Below are 26,412 nucleotides of genomic sequence, written 5' to 3'. Positions count from 1 at the left end.
CCTGAGTGTATACACAGTCTAACTTACAAAGTCACATGGTGGTATGTCTTGCGTTAAAACATTAGATTGCGACTCCTGGACACTCTTTGTTGTTATAAGTTACTGAATAGGGGCATGTGTCCAGTTTTGAGTCGTAAAACCTGCCCTTAGACCCTCCGTTAAATAGTGTGTGTTGTGACTACTCCAAGGCCTGCCTAGCCCTCCTGACTGCGGTGGTGCTGCGGCCCCTGGGGGAGCAGGAGAAGCGGATACAGCTAGAGGCGGTGAAGAGAGGCATCCTGGAGGGGCTGGGGCTGCACAGACCTCCGCCCACCCCCCAGAGGCTGGACAAGGAGGCGCTACAGAGAAAGAGACGAGAGTCCATCTCCTAACTCCAAAATGTAAGTCTGCCGATCTCTTTAACTTTTGTTGAATTCATGAGGATGATACATGTATATAGCTCAATACTGCAAACTGCATTGCCTCTTGGCGCTCACAGACTTTAAAGAATAACCGACTCCACAGCGTGGCTTATTATCGGGTGTCAGTCCGTGTGTTTCTATTCTAACCACTTCCGATTTTGTCCTGTGATGGAGATGATAAATCTCTTTGCTGACGCTCACATGAATAACAGAGGAAGCCGTGATTCAAATCCGCTTTCTATTCATACTGGTTTCAGTTCACTCCCAGGCTTTTCTTGTTATCACAGAGAAGCTTCAACACAGAATACCTGTAACAATAGGATACTAGTGAGAAATCTCAGCGGGGCGCACACTCCACGAAGAGATCTGTGCGAATCTGCAAGTTACAGTTCTGCATACTACCTGAGCGGACTCAGCCTTTCATCATCCGGAGGTTCACACAATTAAGTTGGCAAATAAGGGCATTGTTGTCTTGTTACAACTGTGATTACTGATGTTAACTTGGCAAGAACAATTTTCGATTCTAACTTTTGAAATACCAGCCCCTTTCACCCTCTCAGATATTGTGTGTGTCTGTCTCTCTCTCTCTCTCCTGACTGGCATTCAGACTCCGAGTGTTTTGTTTTGAAAGCGTTTAAACATTGCAAATACTCCACCTTAGTGTTTTGGTTTAACTAGATAACAGTACAATAAAAGCCAAAATAATTTGATAATGGTGCATTTCTTTAACATTTGAAAAACGCTATGCATTCTGTCAAAATAAAACTCGTAAGTCAGAGTGACTCAGTGTCCTGTTGATGTATCATGTTAAATAGTCCTTTGTGCCTTTTGTTATTCACGATTCGCCTTTTGCACCTCTGCATTTAGCACTCTTGTTACCTTTCTTCTATTCGCTGGGAAAAGACACAGTGCACAGAGCAACAATGCGTTGGAATACTCGTAAAAGAAAGGTTTTCTTCCTACTTGCTTTTGTACTTGGTGTGCTTTTTATAAACATGGATAATTCAAAATCCCTTTGGAAGAAAATAGGTTGAGGCTTTAAGTAGTACTGCGCTATACCAACAGACGAGAAAAGATTTGTATCGGGCAAATAAAATAACAGATTCTCCTGCTGGTTCAGATCTTTTAATCTACCAAGGTCCGCACACTTAACCCCTGTTCCAAAACTACTAGCAGACAATTATGCTCATGGCAGAGCAGCTAGCGGTCAAGGCAAAGTGTGAATAGAATAACTGCGCATTGTTGCTACATTATACATACGACATCTGAGTTGAGTTATAACTTTTGATAACCTTGTTACTGTTGGTTATTTTGTTAATCTTATTTCAATAACTCAAGGCTGCTACATACACCGTGAACATTACTGACACTTAGTTATTTTCACACAAATGTCCACCCTCCCTCCATGTTGCCTGTCCATGTTGCCTCCCGCCCGCACACCCTCCCTCTTTGTTGCCTCCTGCCTAAACCGTGTTGCCTCCCGCCCTCCCTCCCTCTGTGTTGCCACCCGCCCGCCCTCTGTGTTGACTCCTTCTTAAACAGTGTTGCCTCACACCCGCCCCGACACCCACCCACCCTCTGTGCTGCCTCTCGCCCACCCACCCTCCGTGCTGCCTCTCGCCCACCCAGCCAACCTCTGTGCTGCCTCTCACCCAGCCACCCTCCGTGTTGCCTCTTGCCCAATTTGTTGCCTCTCCCTCAATGTGTTGCCTATTGCCCACCCACCTAGTGTTGACTACCACCCACCCAATCTCCGTGTTACCTACGACCCACCCTCCGTGTTGCCTAGCGAACCCCCAACCACCGTCAGTGTTGCCTGCCGCCCGCCCACTCATTCTCCGTGTTTCCTCCCACCCTTCGTGTTGCCGATCGCCCACCCACCCTTCGTGGGGCTCACCGCTGGCCCACCCATCCTACATGTTGCCTAACCCTCCGCGTTGCCTAACCCTCCGCGTTGCCTAACCCTCCGCGTTGCCTAACCCTCCGCGTTGCCTAACCCTCCGCGTTGCCTAACCCTCTGCGTTGCCTAACCCTCTGCGTTGCCTAACCCTCTGCGTTGCCTAACCCTCTGCGTTGCCTAACCCTCTGCGTTGCCTAACCCTCTGCGTTGCCTAACCCCCGCGTTGCCTAACCCCCGCGTTGCCTAACCCCCGCGTTGCCTCACCCCCGCGTTGTCTAACCCCCGGTGTTGCCTAACCCTCCGTGTTGCCATACCCACCCTCTGTTTTGCAGCCCACCCACTCACCCACTGTATCGCAATCCGTGTTGCATCCCGCCCACCACCCTTCTGTGTTACCTCCCTGTTGTCTAACCACCCACCCTCCATCACTGATGCCTATCTCTCACTGTTGGCTCCGACCCACCATCCCTCCCTGTTGCCTCCCATCCACCCTCGCTCCTTCCCTGTTGCCGAAATGTGTTTAGTTCCGAACGCCCTTCCTACATCCGTGTTGCCGTCGACTGCCCTCCCTCTGTATTGCATCCTGTCTACCCTCCCTCTGTGCTGCCTCTGCTCTCCTTCCGAGTTGCCTACTGACTGCTCTCCCTCACTCTGTGTTGCCTACCATCCACCCTCTGTGTTGCCTCCCACATGCCGTCCCTCCTTCTGTGTTGCATCCTGATCTATCGCCCTCACTCTATCGCCCTCACTCTATCTATCGCATCACCACAGCATCAATCTGTCCAACCTTTTAACAACAACTGGTTCAAATATGTTATCTCAATGTTTCAAGCTTTATTACAAATGAAACAAAAAGATGTTAATATTGCACTTCTGTTCTTTGATTTTCGTCACAATAAAATACAATGGACATAATCTTCACAAACGTTATTTACAAAAGTTTAAGCTATTGCCATTATAAATTACAATAACTTTTATTTAAGTATTAATTATTAAAGCCATTGTTATTTGTAATATCAATACATCTAAGTCGCGTATATACAACACATATTGCATTACAAATGGTATAGGTGTCACATTTGCGAAAGATAAAACTATTGGCATTGTAAATGACAAAGCTATTAATTTGGCTATTTTCAAAACCAACACATAAATAAAAAATATTTGTCATTTACAATACCAATAGCTCAAACTTTCCTAATGCGAGACCTAATGCATTGCAAATGCTTGTCTTTACAAGCTTTTTTTTTACGAAGTACAGTACACAGATACAATTGTCAGATCACTTTAAAATATGCAAAGCTATATTTGTGCAAATTCAAAACGACTAGATTAACTCACTTGAACATTTTCTACAGAAGCCGAATTTCCTTTCCTCTAGTTATATGTGCAAGACAGCAGTGCAGACACAACTCTTCTATAGTTTTGGGCTAAGAAAGTGATCCCTAGCAGCTTGGCACATGTATTCTAATTAAGAGGCACACGGACAACACATTTTCAACAAACTCCAATTTCACCGGAAAGCTTTCCACGCTGCACCCAAGACTACAAACAGGATTTTCTTCATCATGCAGATTGCGAGTAACTGCACTGCGATGTTTCAGCACTTACAGGCTGCACATCTGCAAGTGATTTAATTCTATCTGCCAAAAGATGCATTTGTGCTGTACCAGTAACATTTTGGGATGGGTTTACATTTCAGAACCTGAGAGTACATCAAAGGAACTCTTAATGCAGACAGCCTCATCTTCGTGACCCAGCATTTAAATAGAAACTTTACCATGTCTAACGGAATAGGATGTCCCCAACAAAACTCAGAACAATGGCAGTTAAATCGAGTTATTTGCAACGTCTGTTCATAAATCATTTAAATGCACTAACCTGGGGGTTGGAGCATTTTATTTCCAATGGCTCGAGGTCCACGTGCAGACAGACAACAAACGAGTGTCTGGATTCAGGACCGGAGCCCGGCAGACTATGTGAGGTGACGGCCAGAGTGGAGGTGCAGCCCATGGGTTCCACCAAACTCAGCGTCATCTGCTGACCGAGCAGAGTGTACACACTGAAATGAGTCAAGCTGATCGTCCAGGGGAAAGCATCACCTGGTGGGGGAAAAAGAAGCAAAAAAACATTACGCTTCGGACAATATTAATTAAAAATGAAAAAAACACACATTCATGACCCACATGCACAGTAATATTTATATAACCTAATAGCACAGCCTATTTCAGGGAAGCTCAAATTACGTATCTTGAAATCAGAGTGTCTTTCACATGAATGCGTGAAAGATAATATATATATGTTTTTTAGGTTGAGCCTGGCCAGCACATGAACTGCTCTTCGAGGCATGCTGTATTCAGGTAGGGACTTGAAGTTCCGCCCATCTCCTGCCCATCTTTTCAATTGTGTCTAAAACAACAGGAGTGTAACCCGTAAACAGAGTTGAGATCAGGGTAGGTACGTGAAACAAACAACAATATCTCAACTGGTGTAGTTAAGGAGGACGGTTGGGTATGTAAGTTAAAAACTTTACACGAGAGGGTCGACGGCGTTTCGATCCAATGACTCTGCGCCGTTCTCTTTCGCTGTTCACCAATTGTCACTTACGTCGCCACTTTATGTGTCACTTTCACATTCAAGCACCAAGGTCAATTCGGGTTGTTCACACATTTTAGCTTACAGTGCAGTTATAGCTGTATGTTGTTTTTTTATGTGATTATTTCCTTGTTCTCAAATATATGATGCTGTATGCACAGTCTAAAAATCTACCAAGAGTCTCCTGGTTTGTCCTCTTGTGTAACTTTCTAAATCATTGCACTTCATTCATGAATACGCTTGGAAGTCCCTCCTTGGTACTGTCTTGTCTGCATTTGTAACCACCCACGAGGACAGGACTTTTTACTTGTGTTGTTACACAGTCTGCTTCATCTAGTCTGTGAGCACTATTTTCTTTAATGAGTTTCCTCTATTCCACCCATGACGTATTTTCCTACAACAGTGCACGCCGCCCGCTTTTATATTTTAATTAGTAATGGCGATCCACTTTAACTATAGCGGCTGTGCTTCTTTATTTATTTAATTTGCCAGGGCAGTCCGCTGTAACTATAGCGGCCGCGCTTCTTTTTTTATTGTAGTTGTCAGTGCGGTCCGTTTTAACTTTAACGGCCGCGCTACAAAACCTTTTTTCTTTTTTTTTTTCTTTCAGTGAAAGCGCCCCATACCATGCTTTTGCTCTAAAAGTGGCCACGCCGCTTTCTTTAGACGCTGCTCGCCTTATTCAGGTTACAGCGAGCCGCGTCTAAACAAAGGGGAGCTACCGCAATTAAACTGAAAGCACGGCATGGGGCCCTTTTTTACAAAAAAAATACATTTGTTTGAGACCTTCACAAACAAATGTTTTTTTTTTGTAAAAGCACCCCATGCTATGCTTTCACTTTAATGGTGGCCGCACACCCTTTGTTTAGTTACCGCTAGCTGTAACCTGAATACGGCAAGCAGCATCTAAAGAAAGGGGCACAGCCACCATTAAAACGGTCTCGCATTTGCGAGAGTTTGCGCTATTGGCATTAGAAATGGCAATGCTTTTTATATAGGACCAATGTGTCGGGTAGAGTAGATTTTGGCATGTAATCAGGACTACATATCGTGCTTACTGAGAAACCGATTTGCTCTTATTAATGTTAATGTAATGATTTTCAAGATCCATTGGCTGAGCAGATCCTCTTGGAAGATATGCTGTGGCTCCTCCCTGGAATCTTCATGAGATTCCAGATTTAAGAGCAAATGGTGTTTACCTAAAGTTCAGTGGGGGATTTCCTGCCTCCTGGAGATGCATGCTGCGAGCAGGCTTACACTCATTGAAAGGCTACCAGGCAAGAAGCAGAGCAGGCTTGGGGGGGGGACACAAACAGCTGACGTCATGCCAGCCTCAGCAGAGTTGCTGTTCTTCAACATAATGTGTCACAGAAATCAGTGTTTTAACAACCACTGCAATTTTAAGTCTATGTCTGTCCGCACTGTAACTACTTCCAATGTGCACGGCTCGGTTTATGACAGCACCCCCACTTTATTTTACTATACCTCCTAATCTTTTGATAATCACCAGGTCTTTTTAGCAATATATATTCCATTAATTAATAATAATAACATGGAAGTTGTGCGGATCTCTTTGATCTAGATAATGTAAAGAAAGCTGTGCCATGTACATGTTGCTTCATTGCTACTTTGGAGTGGATTTGCTCTCTGTCCCAGTTTGAGGTTTATTACTAGATATCTAGCAGTCGGTGTTGGAACCTGACCCCTCTGTGCTGCCATCGGATACTCCACCAATTAGAAGAGTCAGGGAAACACTTTACTTTTAATAGGTAAAAGCAGACATCCAATGGGTCCTTCGCGTAGGTCGTCCAGTTATGACTGCCTTTTGTTCAGATTATGTTATGGTTTGTCTCGTGCTTTTAGTCACTTTACATAGTTGAGCTCCTTCTTGAACAGTTCTTCCTTGACTCAAGTGCACATAAAGCGCATATTCTGAGGCGATGGTTGCCGAGGGGGAACACTGGCACACATTTTAGGTGACCAGGACTTATTGTAAATCATAAAACTTTGACCCATAACAACGGAGAGAAAGGCATAAAAGGGGGGTGAGGAACAGCAAAGCAGGAAACAAGTGACAAAGAGAGAAACCAGGGATGAAAAAGAACCTGCAAAAGTGAAATAATGGGTGTAGCGTAGTAAATGAAAGAGGCATGAGGCGGAGTGAAGTCTGCACGCTTTGGTATTCCGCAACCACGAGATTTGTCAAGAGGCTTCTGAGAAAAACTCTGGGTCATGGCACTTTTTCCTTTTACATATTAAGAACTGGGTAGATACTTAAGAGGAAGTCTTCAAACCAGAGTCTAATACGATTAGAATTTTATTTGCCCATATCAGGGCTTTTATTTTACTTACGACCATTTGGTGACAAAGACTGGATCTTAGTGCACTGGATGAGGTTTTGTGAAGATTTTGGGACTGATTGTTAGTTTGACGGTATCCCAACCGCCGTGTTATAAGTTTTCTAGGATATAATGGAATTGTAGTACGGTGGAGGGGTTTCTGACGTAGTATCCCATCCTCCAAACTCCTAATCAGGCCCTTAGTCCGTGGAGGCACTTGGAGTATGGAGATCTGTACCTTGTTCGATTGGGAGGCAGTGGAGGGCTTTGAGAGATTTGGCACTATTTCCTGAGATCCACACTTGACTTAGCTGTTTTATTTTGTGCTTTTTCTAGTTTCAGTTCTGGTTCTTGGAGAGACATGCACATAATAAGTTAAAGAAAGTCAGTCAGGGAGGAATTGGGACCTTGGCATGGTCAATAGGTCAATGTGGAGGATCGATGGGCTACTTAAATGTATAGTTTGTACCCTTCAACACTAAAGAAAACTTTGCCATCTAAAAATATACATAGGTTATTTACTATATGGGAAGGGCGGGTGAGGCGATAGTGCACAAGGCAGTAGAAAACTCAAGTAGCCTTGGGATCAATAGGCCTACAATTACTGTAGAGAAATAGGCAAGATCTTGGAGCCATGCGCAAGAGATATTCCACATTTGTCTTTTCACTGGGAACCAAGTGCCCCATTGTAACACTTGATTCTCCCAGGAAAGCAAAGCAGAGCTGTCCAGTGCCTACTCAGGAGAGGTCGTGTGTGCTAGCGATCTCAATTTGTTGTCATACAAAAACAAAACTCAATAAATGACTGTCTAGTCCACGTTTTCTTTTAAACAGGAAAAGTACTTTTATTACACTAACCATTTAATACTACATGTTCAATTAGATCTACATACGTCTGGTAGATGGAAATACATTTGATGACACCGTCATATCATAAAACACCCCTAGTTGGCCCTGAACCCTGCCTCACCCACTCACCTGATACCAGATGCACCATCAGATTATAATGGGGTATTGTTAGACATAGGGGAGGTCTACTGGCATAGTCAAGTAGTCACCATATCACTATATCAGGCAGGTCTCCTGGCTCTGTCAGGGGGTCACCACATTAATAACAATAATACTCATATGCAATCACTATAAGTATAAGCGTTGCAATGTTCATCAACAAAATTAACAATGAAGCATTTATAATTATAATCAACACAACCACAAACATATCTGTCACAGTCTTACTTTTATTATTAATTATTATTATTAAAGGGGTTTGTAAAGCGCCTGGTGACGCCTCCCGGCGTGTCCCCGCGCTGTGGAGAAAGAGTCAAGGGAAGAGAAGAGGGGGGGGGGGGGGGGGGGGGGACGGGACTATAGGGCGAATAGGTAGGTTTTCAGTAGTTTTCTAAAAGAGGACTCATTATTCGCTAATCTAATGTTGGTGGGAAGGGTGTTCCATTTGTTGGCTTCTAGTGAACGGAAAGAGCGGCCTCCCATTCTAGCTTTTTTTGTGCGCGGAGTCTTGAGCAGACCCATTCCCATGGATCGAAGGGATCTATTGGGCTCGTAGGGCACGGCTAGATTGGACAGATAGGATGGTGCTTTCTGAGAGATAATCCTATAGCACCAGAGAAGTGCTTTAAATAGGATTCTCTTCCTGATAGGCAACCAGTGAAGGGTAGCCAAGGTAGGTTTAGAGGGTGCTCTTCTGGGAAGTCTTAGAACTAATCGTGCAGCTGAGTTTTGTAATACCTGCAGTTTTCTGATGTTCTTTTCGGAAGTTCCCAGCAGAAGCACGTTGCCATAGTCTATACGGGAGGTTATTAGTGCCTGAGTCATGGTACGCCTGGACTCTAAGGGGAGAAGATCCAGGGTACGATTGAGAGTTTTCATGACCCCAAAGCACTTCCCTACAATTTTCTTAACATGGCTATCATACGACAGTTTATTGTCAATCCAGACACCTAAGTTCTTCGCTTCCCGACTGGGAGTAGGTAGAGGCCCCAGACAAGGTGGCCACCAGTCTTTGGTCCAGTTAGTATCCTTACCTCCAATTATGAGTACCTCAGTTTTAGTGCCATTAAGTTTGAGGCAGTGTTTGGTCATCCAATCTGCGAGATTGCACATACATGATTTGAAGTTATCAGCATCAAAGGAGGGAGCTTGGGACAGGGAGATCAATAGTTGAGTATCATCGGCGTAAGAGACAAGTAAGAGACTTTTACACTCTTCGAGTCACATAATGCAGCCAAAGTGCCAACCACAAGGACTCTCCGAACTCCAGAGGCTAAGAGAAAAAGCTACAGGTCAGAGGGTGTTTAAACTCAATGAACACCTCTCCTAGATTAAATGGCACAAGGCCCCAGGAGACATGGGTAAGTTTATGTGCAATCTTTCGGGGAGTGGGGGAAGATGGGTGACTGCTGCATCTCCCACAGACCCTACAACACACACCATCTGTGAAAAGTGTTGGTGGGCCCCCTGCACAGCTTAGGGCCACCACAAGGAAGAATATTCAAATTAAAGCTCTTAAGCTCCTCCGGGCCATTATGGGGTACTCCATGCCCATTGTTGGGCATAATACATTAGCAGGTCTCTGCTGCTTTGTTTGCCTTTCATATCCGTATGCCAAGTTACTGTGTCTTTAGTTGTGAGTTCCCAGTCCCACCTGGGCCACCAGAGCCTTTATTCTTCATGTAGGTAAGAGTAGATGATGGCAGCGAGGGTGGAACAATCCTGGCTTCCCCAGCCGGTATCCTGCTTGGCAGACATTGTCCATTACTGAAGAAGGAGCTGGCAAGCTCATTTTGAATGGGGGGTTGCAGCAGTGCTGGGACTCTCCCCACAATCAAGGACATAGGGAGCGGGGAGGCAGCGCAGAGGCTGGATGTGATGGGGCTCAGAGACTCTTCTAGTCCCAGGGAATAGGGGCTTCAGAATCTTAAACCAATGCACCAGCAACCCGCCATATCTTGGTCCCTGGGGATAGGGTCCCTAGCACATCCTTGCTTTTGGCCTGGATGGTTTGGGCCCTCTGGGTCAGAAGTTCACTGGGATCCCCGGGTCATGCCCTTATCCCCAATTAAGTAAATAAAGATGTGCAGACCATCAGGCTGTGGCCCACAAGGGTATTTTACTAAGTATCAACAGAGTGCCGTGCACTCCGTTTTTGATTGTATAGGTAAAAATCTTCAATTGGGTATATCTCTGGCCTTGCAAGGGCTATCATCCCCAATTAGGGCTTGTTTTGCTCCTGGTGGCCTATGTCAGCCTTCACCTCTGATTGGATCCTGGCACTCCTCTCCTATTGGTGGATGCATCCTGCATAGCCCCTTTGTAACAAGTTATCAGAACACCCTCCTGTCTGCACTCCTCCGGTGCTATGGCCTCCTGGCCATCTTGGAAAGCACAGTGGAAGAGGAGGCAAAGAAGTCCAGATTCTTTCCCCCAACTGACCCTCAGGGGGCATAAGGCGGACAGACCATTGGCCCTTGAGAGATCAATCCTAGTATTGGGGGTCATCTGGATTCAAACTCCTTAGTACATCTTTGCAGGGCATCAGGTGGCTTCTCCTTCCTGATGGGCATTCTTTTAGTCACCTCCCAGAGCCAATCTCTTCTCACTTGTCTCTAACATGAGCATGAGTTTTAAGTGGAGGTGGAAAGTTCTAGAAGCAAGGCATTGCTGCATCATCTCTCCGTCCCCGTCTTAACCTTCCTGCATAGCACATGGAACAATCCATTAAGGCAGTTTCAAGTTTTCTCTGGAAAGATCTCCTCTGAGGGATTGAGCTCCACCCCAGCCGACATCACTGCTGGCCCCTCACACCCAAAACGAGCTCTAACTGTGTTGGCTCTAAAGGTCTAGCCCTCCTCCTCCGTTCTAGTGGGCCTGGGCTGTCCCAGCCCAGGTGCAATATGACAAACTAATTATCAGGTGTGGTTTGTCCTCCACACCCCTTCATTTCCCAGGAACTGAGTCAATCACTGATAATTGCTCAGTTTTTGTGGGTAGACTTTTGCTCCCTCTTGCTGGGGAGCACCCAAGTAGGGTGGACAAAGGCCTGGAATATGATTATAGTCTGTGCCAGAGAAATATGACAATTTCTAGAGTCACATAAGTTGTGAAAGTAGTATGTTGGCAACTGCAAAATCAAAATGGGAGCAAATATTTTACACCAGTTTGAAACCTTGCTGGACTGTGTAGGCCCAAGTGGAGCAAAACTGCAATTTAATGCAGATTTTGCTATATATAGTACAGTAAAAGCACTACAGATTTTCCAGTGAGTCCAACAGACTTATCTATCTATGAATGCCCATTAATATCATAAGGCCTACTCCAGGTCAGCACTAATCCTTGCAGAGTCCCTTCTGCGCCAGGCTACCTGACACAAATTTCTGAGCTGCACACAATGGTAATCTCACAAGTGCATCCCACACAAATGTTCACAACTAACAAGCCCAGTACTTCTTTCCCTAGCTATGCTGCAGCAGCCTTATTTTAAAAGGTGGACACCAGCGGTTACCGCAGTCAGTCCAATTTTTATGAATTTACTGTGAAATGAGACTCAGACAGTAAGACTCATCCACAGTAAAGGTCCAAAAACAGGGTAGTCAAGAGCGTAAAATCCTAGTGGACTAAATGGATAGAACCCATTTGCTTACAGATCTATGACTATGAACCTGAAAAAAAGCACTGCCAATACAAATCTTCAAAATCAGGTATGAAGTGCAAGGGAGACTCATTATCATTCAGAACCCCATTGCTAAGATGGCAGGCAATTGGCCCTGACCAGTTCAGAAGCGGCCGCTCCCTTTTGTCCTGCTGCCTGCTCCTTGTGTGGTATCGTTAATTGGATGTGCTTTGTTTAATTTTTTGACTGCATTAACTTGATCCGCTTGCATAGCGCTGCAGCGCGAGTGCTTCCACACGCATTTGGGAGTTTTAAATTACTGCATTAACTTGATCGGCTTGCATAGCGCTGCAGCGCGAGTGCTTCCACACGCATTTGGGAGTTTTAAATTACTGCATTAACTTGATCTGCATTAACTTGATCGGCTTGCATAGCGCTGCAGCGCGAGTGCTGCCACACGCATTTGGGAGTTTTAAATTACAGGGGAGTGCTGACTCGGCGCTCATTGACCTCTTAAATAGACTTCGGAACGCTTGGGGGCATTGTACTGTCGGCGCTCTCTCTTTGTACACCTATTTAAACAGGACGCTCCAGCTGCAAGCGTAGTCAATTACATCAGCCTCAGCATAACGCAAGTAGCGTTGTTTATAGATAGCTGCCGCCATCTTACGCCTGTTGTTGTTGTTGTTAGTGCCCCAGAGACCGGCCCCCACAGCCCGCCCCGCCTCCCTGCTGACCCTCCCTCGCCCCTCCCCCTCCACCATCCATATATGTCAGAAGCATTCTCGCGCAGCGGTCAAGCGCAGCGGTCGCGCCCAGTTCGCGCCGAAGGTGCGCCAAAGGTAAGCCCGTCTACGCCCGTCCGCGCCAAGTCCGCGCCCAGCACCAGACCCCCTGGTCCCCGTACCACCCACCCCTCCCGCATTACATACGACGCCACCACCCTCTTAGCCCTAAACCCCGGTCGACTCACCAATTGCGCCCAAGCCGCTCCTGGACACACCCATGGACCCTTCTCTTGCAACTCCTGCAGGTTTGACGGCACCAAAAACACCTCCTCATCCACGAACACCAAACAGAGACCTGACACCAACCACCTAAAATGCATCCTGCTCAACACCCGCTCGGTCCACAAACACGCCATCGACCTCTGGAATCTACTAGACACCATCTCTCCGGACGTCGCCTTCCTAACAGAAACATGGATGAACGCCTCCTCAGCCCCAGACATCACCATTGCCATCCCGGAAGGCTACAAGATCATCCGAAAGGACCGCTTCAAGCAAACAGGAGGAGGCATCGCCATTGTTCATAAGAATTCCATCCGCATCTCAACCAGCTCAGATGTCAACCTTGCCAGCGCTGAACACCTTCACTTCCAGATCCACACCGACCCCAAGACCACACTCAGAGGCACCCTCCTCTACCGGCCTCCAGGACCCCGTGCACAATTCAGTGATGACATCACTGACTTTATCACCCCACATGCCCTCCCCTCCGAGGACTACATTCTATTGGGAGACCTCAATTTTCACCTGGAAAAGAGCAATGACAGCAACGCCACCTCCCTTCTGGACAATCTCGCCAACCTCGGACTCAAACAACTCGTCAATACCCCCACCCACAATGCAGGTCACACACTCAACCCTATCTTCACCTCCAGCAAACATGTCTCCTTCAGTCACACCACAGTTCTCCATTGGACGGACCACAGCTGCGTTCACTTCATCTACAATAAGACCACAACCCACAACCATCCTCAACCTACTCTGCGAAGAAACTGGAACAAAATCACCAGAAACCAGATCTCCTCATCGCTTCTTCAAAACCCACCTGCCCACTCATCGAACGCCAACCAAGCAGCCATTAACCTCACTCATTGGCTAACCAACAGCGCCGACATCCTAGCATCGTTGAAAAAACGCCACATCAAACTAGGCAGAAAAAACACCTCCTGGTTCAACGATGATCTTAAGAAATCTAAGAAACTCTGCCGCTCCCTCGAGAAGGCATGGAAAAAAGACTCGAACACCAGCACCAAGGACGCCTTCAAAAACGCTTCCCGCATTCACCACCAACTAATCCGGTCTGCCAAGAAAGCCGCATTCAAAGACCGACTAGATAACAACGCCCACAACAGCAAGGAATTATTCAACATCGTCAAAGAATTTACCAACCCATCAGCCAACTCCAACGACATCACCCCCTCTCAAGCCCTTTGCGACTCCCTAGCTTCGTTCTTCCACGACAAAATCGCAGACATCCACAACAGCTTCGACAACCAACCCGGAGACCAACCCACCCAACCGTCTGCCGTACCTTCACCCCCCTTGAACATCCTCAACGACTGGAACCCAATCTCCACTGAGGACACCATCCGCCTGATGAACTCCATCCACTCAGGATCCCCCACAGACCCTTGCCCTCACCACATCTTCAACAAAGCAGACTCCATCATAGCACCACACCTCAGAGACGTCATCAACTGCTCCCTCAACTCCGCCACCTTCCCGGAAAGCTGGAAACACGCAGAACTCAGCGCCCTTCTGAAAAAACCCACAGCTGACCCCACCGAACTCAAAAACTACCGCCCCATCTCGCTCCTTCCATTCCCGGCCAAAGTCATTGAGAAAGCTATCAACAACCAGCTCGCCGCCTTCCTCGAAACCAACAAATCCCTCGACTCTTCACAGTCCGGCTTCCGAGCCAAACACAGAACCGAGCCCGCACTCATCGCAGCAACAGACGGCATTCGAACTCTACTGGACAATGGAGACACAGTCGCCCTCATCCTCCTCGACCTCTCCGCAGCCTTCGACACAGTCTGTCATAGCACCCTGCTACAACGCCTCAGAAACATCGGAATCCAAGGAAAAGCACTGGAATGGATCACCTCGTTCCTTACAGGAAGAACTCAGAGAGTCCGCCTTCCACCATTCAAATCAGAGGCCACTGAAGTCATTTGCGGCGTGCCACAAGGATCTTCACTTAGCCCCACCCTCTTCAACGTATACATGAGCCCCCTCGCGACCATCGCACGCCAACACAATCTCAACATCATCTCCTACGCTGATGACACTCAACTGATCCTCTCACTCACCAACGACCCAAACACCGCCAAAACCAACCTACATGAAGGAATGAAAGAAGTAGCCGAGTAGATGAAGCAAAGCCGTCTGAAACTGAACTCAGATAAAACAGAAGTCCTTATCCTAGGTACCTCCCCCTCCGCCTGGGACGACTCTAGGTGGCCAGAGGCCCTTGGAAAAGCACCCATCCCGACGGACAACGCACGGAACCTGGGCGTCATCCTGGACTCCTCACTTTCAATGAACAGACAAGTCAACGCCGTTTCATCATCTTGCTTCAACATTCTTCGCATGCTCAAAAAAACATTTCGGTGGATCCCAACCGAAACTAGAAAAACGGTCACCCACGCACTGGTCGCGAGCCGCCTGGACTACGGAAACACCCTATACGCCGGTACCACCGCAAAACTCCAGAAAAAACTCCAACGCATCCAGAACGCTTCAGCCAGACTCATACTAGACATCCCGCGTAAAGACCACATTTCCGGTCACCTGAAAAACCTCCACTGGCTCCCCGTCAATAAGAGGATTACATTCCGCCTCCTAACCTACGCACACAAAGCACTTTACGAACTTGGACCCGAATGCCTCAACACACGACTTTCCTTCTACACCCCCTCCCGCCAGCTACGATCCTCCAACCAAGCCTTTGCTACTGCACCTCGCATCAATAAAACCACCATGGGAGGAAGATCCTTCTCCTACCTGGCAGCTAAAACCTGGAACTCACTTCCCACTCACCTTCGCCTCACCCAGAACCACCTAGCATTCAGAAAGCAACTTAAAACCTGTATATTTGACAAATAATTCCCCTCCCTTCTTCAAGCGCCTTGAGACCCTCTGGGTATGTAGCGCGCTATATAAATGATTTGACTTGACTTGACATATATGCCTAATACTAAGAGTAGATGCACTGGCATTTAATACTCCTACAATACTGGCATGAAGAGGGAATCTAGTGATAAATCTGTTTCCCAATAGTCCCAGTAGATTGACTATAACCAAGGGAACCCTGTAAACAGACAGGCAAACAGACGTTCGCAAACTGACAAGCGGCACTTGATAAACCTGGAAGTGACAATACATTTATGAGACAATGTCCAGATGAAACTGCTTTGTAATACCCTTGAGCGTATTGGTTAAAGTCCTAAACTATGAAATCCTGATGGGTGGCATTTCAGACAAGGCAGCCTTTGCTTTACATGATGGATAAAGCAATGGATACTCCTCAAGCTGATAAATGGCATCTCAGTATTATCACTCTGACTATTCCAGAACTCAACAAGAACAGAGCTGCACAATTGGTAGATTACGCCAGTCTGAAGGAACGATTTGTGAATGCGATGCAAAGTCTAAGACAAGCACTTAATATCTATGAGATATTAGGCGAACACAGGAAAATAAAATGAAGACATTTGCATCCATTGAAAATAGACGTATGCCCTTGCAGCCTTTTCCAAATTGCTTTCCCACAAGTTGACACTGCCCTCAGTTTTGTCAGTGCCAGATTCTCTGATGCAAATATTTCCACTCTATGGAACTCTAGTCCTGAAGAGGTGAGATGCCAATAAGATTTGTTTCTTAAAAAAAAAATATATATATATATATATATATATATATATTTTTTTTTCCAGCTCCGAGGTACCCAACGTACAAAAGGAGCACCCGGACCTCAGCTGCACATAAGGAGCCTTGAATGGTAAGCACGCATCCAACACAACGATATCCTTTAACTGTTCAAACTGCCTTGGATGCCTGACGTGTTTCGAAGTGTCCCCACCTCTCTTCAGAGGCTTTGGCAGTTATGAAGGAGCGCTTGAGGCACCACGCCGCTTCTTGCTTAGATGCACGCCCTAGATGGGACTTATGGGACTTGTAGTGCCTCTCGTCGTGCTAATGTTCAGTTGGTAACTTTTCAAGCCCACAGATGGGCCTCGCTGTGTGGAATGCATGCAGAATCCATACGCTGCTGTCCCATGTTCTCGGACCGGTTCAAGACCTCATGGCCCCCGGTTCTTTCAGGGTGGTGCTCCTTCCCCGGCATGGGCCGCCGCGTAAATATTCCAGCTCCGAGGTACCCAAAGTACAAAGGAGCACCCGGACCTCAGCTGCACACAAGGAGCCTTGAATGGTAAGCACGCCTCCAACACAACAATATCCTTTACTGTTCAAACTGCCCTGGATGCCTGACGCGTTTCGAAGTGTCCCCACTTCTCTTCAGAGGCTTTGGCACATATGAAGGAGCGCTTGAGGCACCACACCTCTTCTTGCTTAGATGCACGCCCTAGATGGGACTTATGGGACTTGTAGTGCCTCTCGTCGCGCTAATGTTCAGTTGGTAACTTTTCAAGCCCAAAGATGGGCATCCCTGTGTGGAATGCGTGCAGAATCCATACGCTGCTGTCCCATGTTCTCGGCCTGTAGTGAAGACTGCATGGCCCCCGGTTCTTTTAGGGTGGTGCTCCTTCCGCGGCATGGGCCGCCGCGTAAATGCTCCAGCTCCGAGGTACCCAACGTACAAAGGAGCACCCGGACCTCAGCTGCACACAAGGCCCCTTGAATGGTAAGCACGCCTCCAACACAACGATATCCTTTAACTGTTCAAACTGTCCTGGATGCCTGACGCATTTCGAAGTGTCCCCACTTCTCTTCAGAGGCTTTGGCAGTTATGAAGGAGCGCTTGAGGCACCACACCCCTTCTTGCTTAGATGCACGCCCTAGATGGGACTTATGGGACTTGCAGTGCCTATCGTCGCGCTAATGTTCAGTTGGTAACTTTTCAAGCCCACAGATGGGCCTCGCTGTGTGGAATGCGTGCAGAATCCATATACTGCTGTTCCATGTTCTCAGCCCGTAGTCAAGACCGCATGGCCCCCGGTTCTTTCAGGGTGGTGCTCCTTCCGGGGCATGGGCCGCCGCGTAAATATTCCAGCTCCGAGGTACCCAACGTACAAAGGAGCACCCGGACCTCAGCTGCACACAAGGAGCCTTGAATGGTAAGCACTGTTCAAACTGCCCTGGATGCCTGACGCGTTTCGAAGTCTCCCCACTTCTCTTCAGAGGCTTTGGCAGTTATGAAGGGGCGCTTGAGACACCACACCCCTTCTTGCTTAGATGCACGCCCTAGATGGGACTTATGGGACTTGTAGTGCCTCTCGTCGCGCTAATGTTCAGTTGGTAACTTTTCAAGCCCACAGATGAGCCTCGCTGAGTGGAATGCGTGCAGAATCCATACGCTGCTGTCCCATGTTCTCGGCCCGTAGTCAAGACCGCATGGCCCCCGGTTCTTTCAGGGTGGGGCTCCTTCCGCGGCATGGACCGCCGCGTAAATATTCCAGCTCCGAGGGACCTAACGTACAAAGGAGCACCCGGACCTCAGCTGCACACAAGGAGCCTTGAATGGTAAGCACGCCTCCAACACAACGATATCCTTTAACTGTTCCAACTGCCCTGAATGCCTGACGCGTTTCGAAGTGTCCCCACTTCTCTTCAGATGCTTTGGCAGTTATGAAGGAGCGCTTGAGGCACCACACCCCTTCTTGCTTAGATGCACGCCTTAGATCGGACTTATGGGACTTGTAGTGCCTCTCGTCGCGCTAATGTTCAGTTGGTTACTTTTCAAGCCCACAGATGGGCCTCGCTGTGTGGAATGCGTGCAGAATCCATACGCTGCTGTCCCATGTTCTCGGCCCGTAGTCAAGACCGCATGGCCCCCGGTTCTTTCAGGGTGGTGCTCCTTCCGCAGCATGGGCCGCCGCGTAAATATTCCAGCTCCGAGGTACCCAACGTACAAAGGAGCACCCGGACCTCAGCTGCACACAAGGAGCCTTGAATGGTAAGCACGCCTCCAACACAACGATATCCTTTAACTGTTCCAACTGCCCTGGATGGCTGACGCGTTTCGAAGTGTCCCCACTTCTCTTTAGAGGCTTTGTCAGTTATGAAGGAGCGCTTGAGGCACCACACCTCTTCTTGCTTAGATGCACGCCCTAGATGGGACTTATGGGACTTGTAGTGCCTCTCGTCGCGCTAATGTTCAGTTGGTAACTTTTCAAGCCCACAGATGGGCCTCGCTGTGTGGAATGCGTGCAGAATCCATGCGCTGCTGTCCCATGTTCTCGGCCCGTAGTCAAGACCGCATGGCCCCCGGTTCTTTCAGGGTGGTGCTCCTTCCGCGGCATGAGCCGCAGCGTTAATATTCCAGCTCCGAGGTACACAACGTACAAAGGAGCACCCGGACCTCTGTGAGCAAGACACCTGTGTGCCGAAACGTTATGAGGAAGCCGGCATGCGATTAAAGAAAATTTGAAGCACCGCAGAATCTGGTCAGTGCATTGTGTTCCTTGTGCAAGCTGTGATGAGCTGTTTCTGTGCAAGGGGAACTTTGGTTTGGTAATATATATATATATATTTATATATATATATATATATATATATATATATACTCATACCGATCTATTCAAAACATAGTTCGATTACGTTTTTCTCAAGTTCTAACAACCTTGATCTCCAAGCACTTTCTTCTTTCTAACTGCTGTGATATTATCTACACTGCCTCCCCTTTCTTAGCCTCGCATTCTTGCCCCTCCCAATATTTTAGTACTGAAAACTTATCCTATCCCTACAGATGGCATTAAGAAACTCGTAGTTCTTCTGACCTGACATGTTTCTGATTTTTCACTTTACCTGATCTACATTTTTCTTCTCTCAGCACCACTTTCTCCCTACCTGGTATCACTAACATATGCTGTAATGAAAATGCTAAACAGTTTGAATTTTACTAGAACCTCCTGTTTTGGAAAACTAAACTGTCTTTTATGTCAATTTTTCTATGACTCGTTCTGTCTAGACAGGACTATCTCTAATGGTCTTTGAATTCAAACGCACTCAAACACCATGTTGGTGTGCTTTATAAAAAGCTAAATAAAAAATAATAAAATACTAGGTGGTTCAAGAGGTAACACCGTTCTCACAGAGAAAGATAGAACACTAATGATTAATCCTTCAGACTAATTATTGATATAGCAGAGAGGCAAATGTAGACAGCTTAGAATGATCCTTTAACCATGACACACAGCTTCTGAGGCCACAGAGGAAGAGCAGTGAACAAGTGGAAAGCCCTGGAGCAGAACATGAAATAAAAATAAAAACAAGGACATGGGCACAGGTAAATCATTGGAGTAGCATTTACCTTCCAAACTGTATAAAGATTGTGATGCACATGCAACATCAGGGGGAGGCCAATCATTCATTCCCAAAAAGAGGAGGTGGTCTCAGGGAAGGGTTCAAACGATAATTTACGACAGTAATGCAGAGGCCTGCAATGGATGTACTCCTATGATGAAGATAACGACCCTATACCCTTTAACAAAGTCAACATGAAATATTCCTATGCACTATACTTGGCACAAAACCTCCAAGTGCATGAACCACTATTAGGATTTGTTTCTCCAATGTCATCTGGGCACAACATGAGTTTGCAGTTTCATATTTCGTAGCAGATGTAGGACTCCAGAGATTAGAGGTTGCCCTACCATTGATTCCCGAAGTTATGTGGAAATATGTAGGGTGCTCACAAGATTTACGGGTGGAAACAAATCCCTGGCAAAAGTAAAACTGACCTACACAAACTTAACTGCCAGGTCCAAAGAGGAAGTTCTATATCAGAGAAATTTGACATGTGGTCTAGTACTCTCCCCGTTTCTTTAACAATTAATCTTGAAAAGGGTACACGCTGATACATTAGGCGCCAAGAGAGATGTCTGCAGAGGAATAATAAAATACATTTTCGTTCTCAAACATTGGGAGTTTTCAATGAGTTACACTAAATTTCTGCTTCCTCAGTGAGCTTTATATAATACTAGAAAGTGATCTATGAGCAAAATCAACTCAGCAAAGATGACCAACCAACAACAATGTGTGGTATAGTATAGGTATAGTTCCACTATCCTCTGCTACCGCAGCACATATTAACAAAAGTTGGCACAACTACCATGTATCACAACGACAATTAGTTACAAAGGCACAGGGCTCGCCAACAGCAAATCACTAAAATGGGCAATATTTGCCCCCGGTAACAAAGTAGAATATGCGTTTCATCTTGTTATGCTGTCTTCCAAAAATAGTATTCTTTTCCAGTGAAGATGTAACATTCCTTTCCTGTTTACAACTCCAAGTCAACTTCCCATAATAACTACAATTGAAGTAAATGATATGTATATACAAACTGGCGTTGTTCAGAGAACATTTTCCTGATGTGAACGATCCCACTCCAAAAGAAACCACAAAGGACCTACCATTAGAATGAAATCTTTACAAAATGCACAGTTGCCACACAGGCACTGAGAACCAGCACGGCAGATGCCTAACACTGCCATTATTAAGCTGGACCATGCACTGCCAATAACAAAGGTATTGACCTGTCATTTTGTTAAGGTAAAATCTGAACAAAAACAGCAAAAAATGCAAAGCAATTAGAAATGGAGGAAATAATCTTGGTATGTGTTGTGCATTGGTCTTATAACATGTCCGATATTTTACTGTTTTGAAGACAGAATGAGTACATTTCATCAAGAGCTTTTGACACACCCTCAACACTCAAAACCTCATTACCCCACTGACCGGATCCAGACAACTAGCATCGACAGAGAATACACTATAATAATGTAATAGTCCCTCAAGCTGTGGTCTCTCAGCTTAACTGTGTTCATAAACGACTCTCTTTACAACACTGTGCTTGGACAGACACATTTAAAAACCAAATACATAAATAGGGAAGCTAGTGCTGAGTTAGAGTGGGTCCTTCTTTGCATCATTAAAAACTTGATAAATAATTAAACAACTGCAAAGAGCGAGGAGATCACAAACACTGAACAGCCAAACTCATAAACTGCTGATGCAAGAGGGGTATTTGTGGGAGTTATACGGCACATGCAAAGCGTAAAGGTGTGACTGTAGTCTCTGTCATGCTGCATAAACCCTTACCTCCCGTAGGACTTCTTTCGCTCGTATCAGTGCATCTGTTTTGGGCACATAGTACCAGTGGCGGTTTTTTCATGGGGGTGGGGGAGAATCCACCCCCGCCCGCCCGCCTGCCTGTTGCGTGCCGCGCTAAATCCATGTGAACAATACCATTCCAATGACATTATTTTGAGAGAGCGCAAACTGACCTAAATGTATAAGTACATCACACTTACACGTAGTAAGCACAAGTCATGAAGAGAAATGCCATGAGTGCTGATATTATATGCATTTATATTCTGAAATGTGCAGTTAACTTAGAGATTTAAGTAGAAGTGGAACTAATGCAGAAATGTGTGAAATTATATAACTTTATTAGACGTGATTAATCCTGAATCCATGTCGTGTAGCTGCTAAAATGTAAGATGGCATGCGGTTAAACGTAGAACGTGGTAGGCCTCAGGGCCAGAGCTGGAAGGGATGGGAAAGGTGTTTGTTTTCACGACATGGATTGCACTAATGTCTTTTAGTAGTAGCGTTAATGGGCCATATTTTATAGATGTGTTTACCGAATCATAGAATAGAGTATTAACATGCTACTAATTAATGAAGGATTTGAATGGTATAATCATTATGAGAAATGCTGTAGGCCTGAAATGTTTATAGACATTGATTTACACGTATTGGTCTGGGCCGAGAAATGTTGCAAACTTTTGTTGGAAGTCTATGAGAATTGGGATCTTGGCTGCAGATGTCTGTCTGCAAGAGAAAGGGGGGATCCAATTATAAATGAAATGAATAGAGGTTTGTTCAGGAGACGGCCCAGACACGGAGGAGGGTTCCGGAATGTTTTAAGGGGTATCAGCGGGCCGGAGAAGAGTCTGGGAAGCAAGGTCAACTCTAACGCACGAGGCCTCATCATGGAAAAAGCCAGAAGCTACACCACGTGAGGGGCGTCTCACGAGGGGCGTCTCAAACGATGGTGTATGTTTTGTATTAGGGACAGCACCCCTGGGTGGAGTTAGAGCAGATGCCTGAGGACCCTTTAGAGAGCGGATGGGTAGGCAGAGAGGGGTCATGACTGGAGGACCATAGGTTTTCACCAAGAGACTAAGAGTGGGTGATCTTCCTAGGAGGTCATTCACCGCTGACACCTTTTGATAGGTTGAGACCTTGTTAAGTAGGGATACCATCCAGAGCAGGGTAGGGACAGCCAAACCTGTGTTTTCCCTCCAACCTTAAATGACGGAGAGATCTCAATACGTGTCTATGCTAATAGCTTTGTTATTCCTAGAACTTGTACTCGTAGTCTTCTTTGCTCGTCTGAGGGTTTTCAGAGAGCACATGTATGTAGTTGGGCCCGTGTATCTTGTGAATCTCATTCTGAGATGCCTGTACTTGCAGCTTATCCTAACTTTATAATAAACCTTTGAAAGCTAGAAGTTGTTTGTGATCTTTCAGAGCGGAGTCCATTATTGGGTGAACTAACTTGGTAAGAGATGCACTTTCTTCCCTCAATGACAGGCAACAAAGGTTCAGTCGACCAGAACGGGGTTTTAGATCAATAGTGATAAGGTATCGATCAAAATCTCGCCCAAGCAGTTGGTAGCTATAGAGGATGGTTGCCTTCTTGAGGAAGGTGATCTAGGCCAGGTTAGATTACCCCAAGGCCCCTAGAGATCGATGATCGGAAGAACCGCCCGCCGAAGAAGGTCCGGATGACGTGAGACAGAAAAGCAGCAGTATCGGTCGAGAGTGAGTATAAAGGGTCATGCGTGTTAGATTGCGGTGTTTTTGTATTGTATCTATGTTGTAATGTCTGGCGGAGTTGAATGTCTGTAGAGTGACTGTGGAACAGGTTGTGAGCGCGCGCAACCGGTGGAAATCTTAAGTTCAAGGAGAGCTTAAGTGGTTCGGGTGTATCGGACATCCAGAGTAATTGTCAACCAGTGCGAAGGGGGTCATGAGGTACCATTGATCACCCGAAAGACCGAGATAGGGGGAACGTAAGAATGAGTGCGTGAGTAACGGACGCTGGTCGGAGGTTACTGTGTGTGTAAGCAACCTATCGGAGAGACGATAGACATTTCGTCAGTTGTGTTGACAATTACAGATAGACTGTGGACGTACAGTCGAGGGAAGTGACCGCTTGGTCGGAAGTAGTCATTTTTCAGGGTATGAATGGGACGCATGCATGACCGGGAGAAGAGCTGAGAAAGGAGGGGTGCTGCTGCGAAGCGGAGACGAGTGACGTCAGAAAGTGCCGCGCTGGGATTGGCCGGCCGGAGAAAGACCGCGCTGCGATAGGCCAGCTAGCAAAGCCGCGCTAGGAGTGGTGGATTATCATCAGGAAGTAAACAGAGTATTGAGGCTGGAATTTGTGCGTATAATCATGAAGTGTTTTAAATGGTTGAGAGCGGCGTTTAAAAAAGAGAGGCGGGGATCGTATGAAGGGGAAGAAGCCCCGCCGGAGGGTACGCCGGCTCGTTATATGGCGGCAAATGTTGGGCTGCATACAATTTTGTGGATTTCAGAGTGGAGTAAGATTACAGAAGGAAATGAGGAACTGACGTTTCCGAAGTACGGGACGTTCAGATTAGAGGTGCTACACCGATTAAAAGCAGTTATGACCTCAATGAGACCCTTGCCTAGACCGACCCAGTTTGAAGCTCTCAATGCCTGGATTAGGGCAGCGCACGAGAAGAACATGAATAGACGACAAGAAAGGGTGAAACGATCGGTAAGGGCAGTGCAGGATGCCAAGTGGGACGCAGATGCCAAAAGATGGAGAGTGCATAACATGGAAGTAAATAAATTGTACCCAGTGTTAGAGATGCCCGGGAACAAAAGCCCCCTAGAAGAAGATGATGAGAGCGAAACAGAGGACAGCTTGATAAACAGGTTACTGACGGATAGGCCACCCCCGTATAACAGAGTAGGGGGAGAGGTCGAGCATAGTGAAGGGGGGGGGCAACGCAGGAGAGCATAGACCGCTTCCCAGCTCCGATTGGGACCCCGCTGCAAAGACAGAACTGTCCCAGCCTAGTCCGGTGCAGCAGGTAGTCGGGAGGTTTGTGGTACAAAGGGTGCCGGAAACGGAGTGTGCCACATCCTACGCATTGCCAGATGCACTACAAGTACCTGTTACCATAGGTCCTATCGTATCGATTTATGACCCAGAAAGAGCCAGAGGGGAGGAACGGGTACGGAGGGACAGAGAAAGAGCAGAGATGGCAAGGAGGAACGATACGATCAACTCCCCAAGTCAGTTGCCGATACCAAGAGAGTGGAGCACCCCAGTACACACAGCAGAGGATCCAGTAGGGGATCCGGGGGGCCTTAGATGGCCAGTGGATATGAGGGGATCAGGACGGAAATCCTTTCAGGAGTTAAACGAGTACCTGAAGAAGTGGGATGAGGCAGTAGAGGCTCACAAGAGCATCATAGCTGCGGAAGCTGGAAGGGAAAGTCAGGATAGCAGAGCCCGGACTCACTGCGGGGCTGAGGAGAGCAGTCCGGAGTGGGACGGGAGGGAGAAGGACAGTAGGGGAGTCACCCATTGGGCCCGGAGAGGAGGTAGATCAGGCTTGGAAAACGGGGGCCCCGAGAGTGGGGGGGTGCCTCGCCCAATACACAGTGAAGAAGACAGGAGAACGCGGGAGTACAGAACCAGCTTTAAGTGTATCCACTGTGTGCCCGGCAACAGAGAACAGAATGGGAGTTGCGAGAGGTCGCGCCACAGTCCCTGTGATGACGGACATGAGCGCAGTCCAGGGAATATGGGGAACCAAGAAGGATCGTATCAGATACTGAGCGATACTAGGCAGAGAGAGAGTGGCGACCGGAGGGAAAATAGCAGAGAGTCGTACGGTGAAAAGAGAGAAGAAAGAGAGAATGGGCAAAGTAAAATTGGGGGTAACAGGCCCGTGTTCCATCACCTTCCAAGATCGGATGGCCGAGCATGGGACCTGGAGAGATGGGAGCAAGGGAGAACACTCCTTAACTCTCCCGAACCCAAACGTAGGGCTCGGAGTTGGGATGGGAGAGAAACCTGTGAACCTCCCTCGAATGAGATATTGAGAGCTGAGATAAAAGCCAAGAGACTCGATGTCGCCAGCTTAAGGTCAGATCTGGATGACATGGTAGATGGTACCTTGCCTTTAGAAAGAATGGAGATGTATGAGCAGGATGAAATACTGTTCATGGCAAAGGACATCACTCGAAAGGCGAGAACAATCCATGAGAAGTTAGTCGAACTAGCAGGCAAATATATGGTGGACCTGTCAAGGACCAAAGCTTTACAGGGTAACCATAGGCTACATTATTCAGATCGAGACCTAGATGAGAGGAGAACGATCGGACTGAAAACGCACATAAGGGAACTGATCACTGGAATAAGGACATGGAGGGCACTAGATAAATGGGAAGAGAGGTGGTCCAAGAAGGGGACCGTCAGGAGAAGCATGCTTGGTATGACACCAGGAGGACTGCAGGGAATAGA

The 26,412-nt window shown here is 46.9% G+C and overlaps 1 protein-coding gene across 1 annotated transcript in view; it reads right to left on the bottom strand.

Moving 5' to 3' along the window:
• The window catches only part of VPS13B (vacuolar protein sorting 13 homolog B), a 2,999,480-nt gene that overhangs the window by 1,505,120 nt on the left and 1,467,948 nt on the right, over nt 1–26,412 (bottom strand). The window contains exon 24 of the mRNA XM_086966051.1: nt 4,183–4,403. Coding sequence (XP_086822177.1) covers nt 4,183–4,403 — 221 coding nt within the window. The remainder of the gene's footprint in view (nt 1–4,182; nt 4,404–26,412) is intronic.

This window comes from Lissotriton vulgaris, chromosome 4_1 (assembly GCF_964263255.1).
Source record: "Lissotriton vulgaris chromosome 4_1, aLisVul1.2, whole genome shotgun sequence".
NCBI classification, from domain to species: Eukaryota; Metazoa; Chordata; class Amphibia; order Caudata; family Salamandridae; genus Lissotriton; species Lissotriton vulgaris.
Note: the sequence above shows the minus strand (reverse complement) of the source record. Positions and strands in the feature narration are given on the sequence as shown.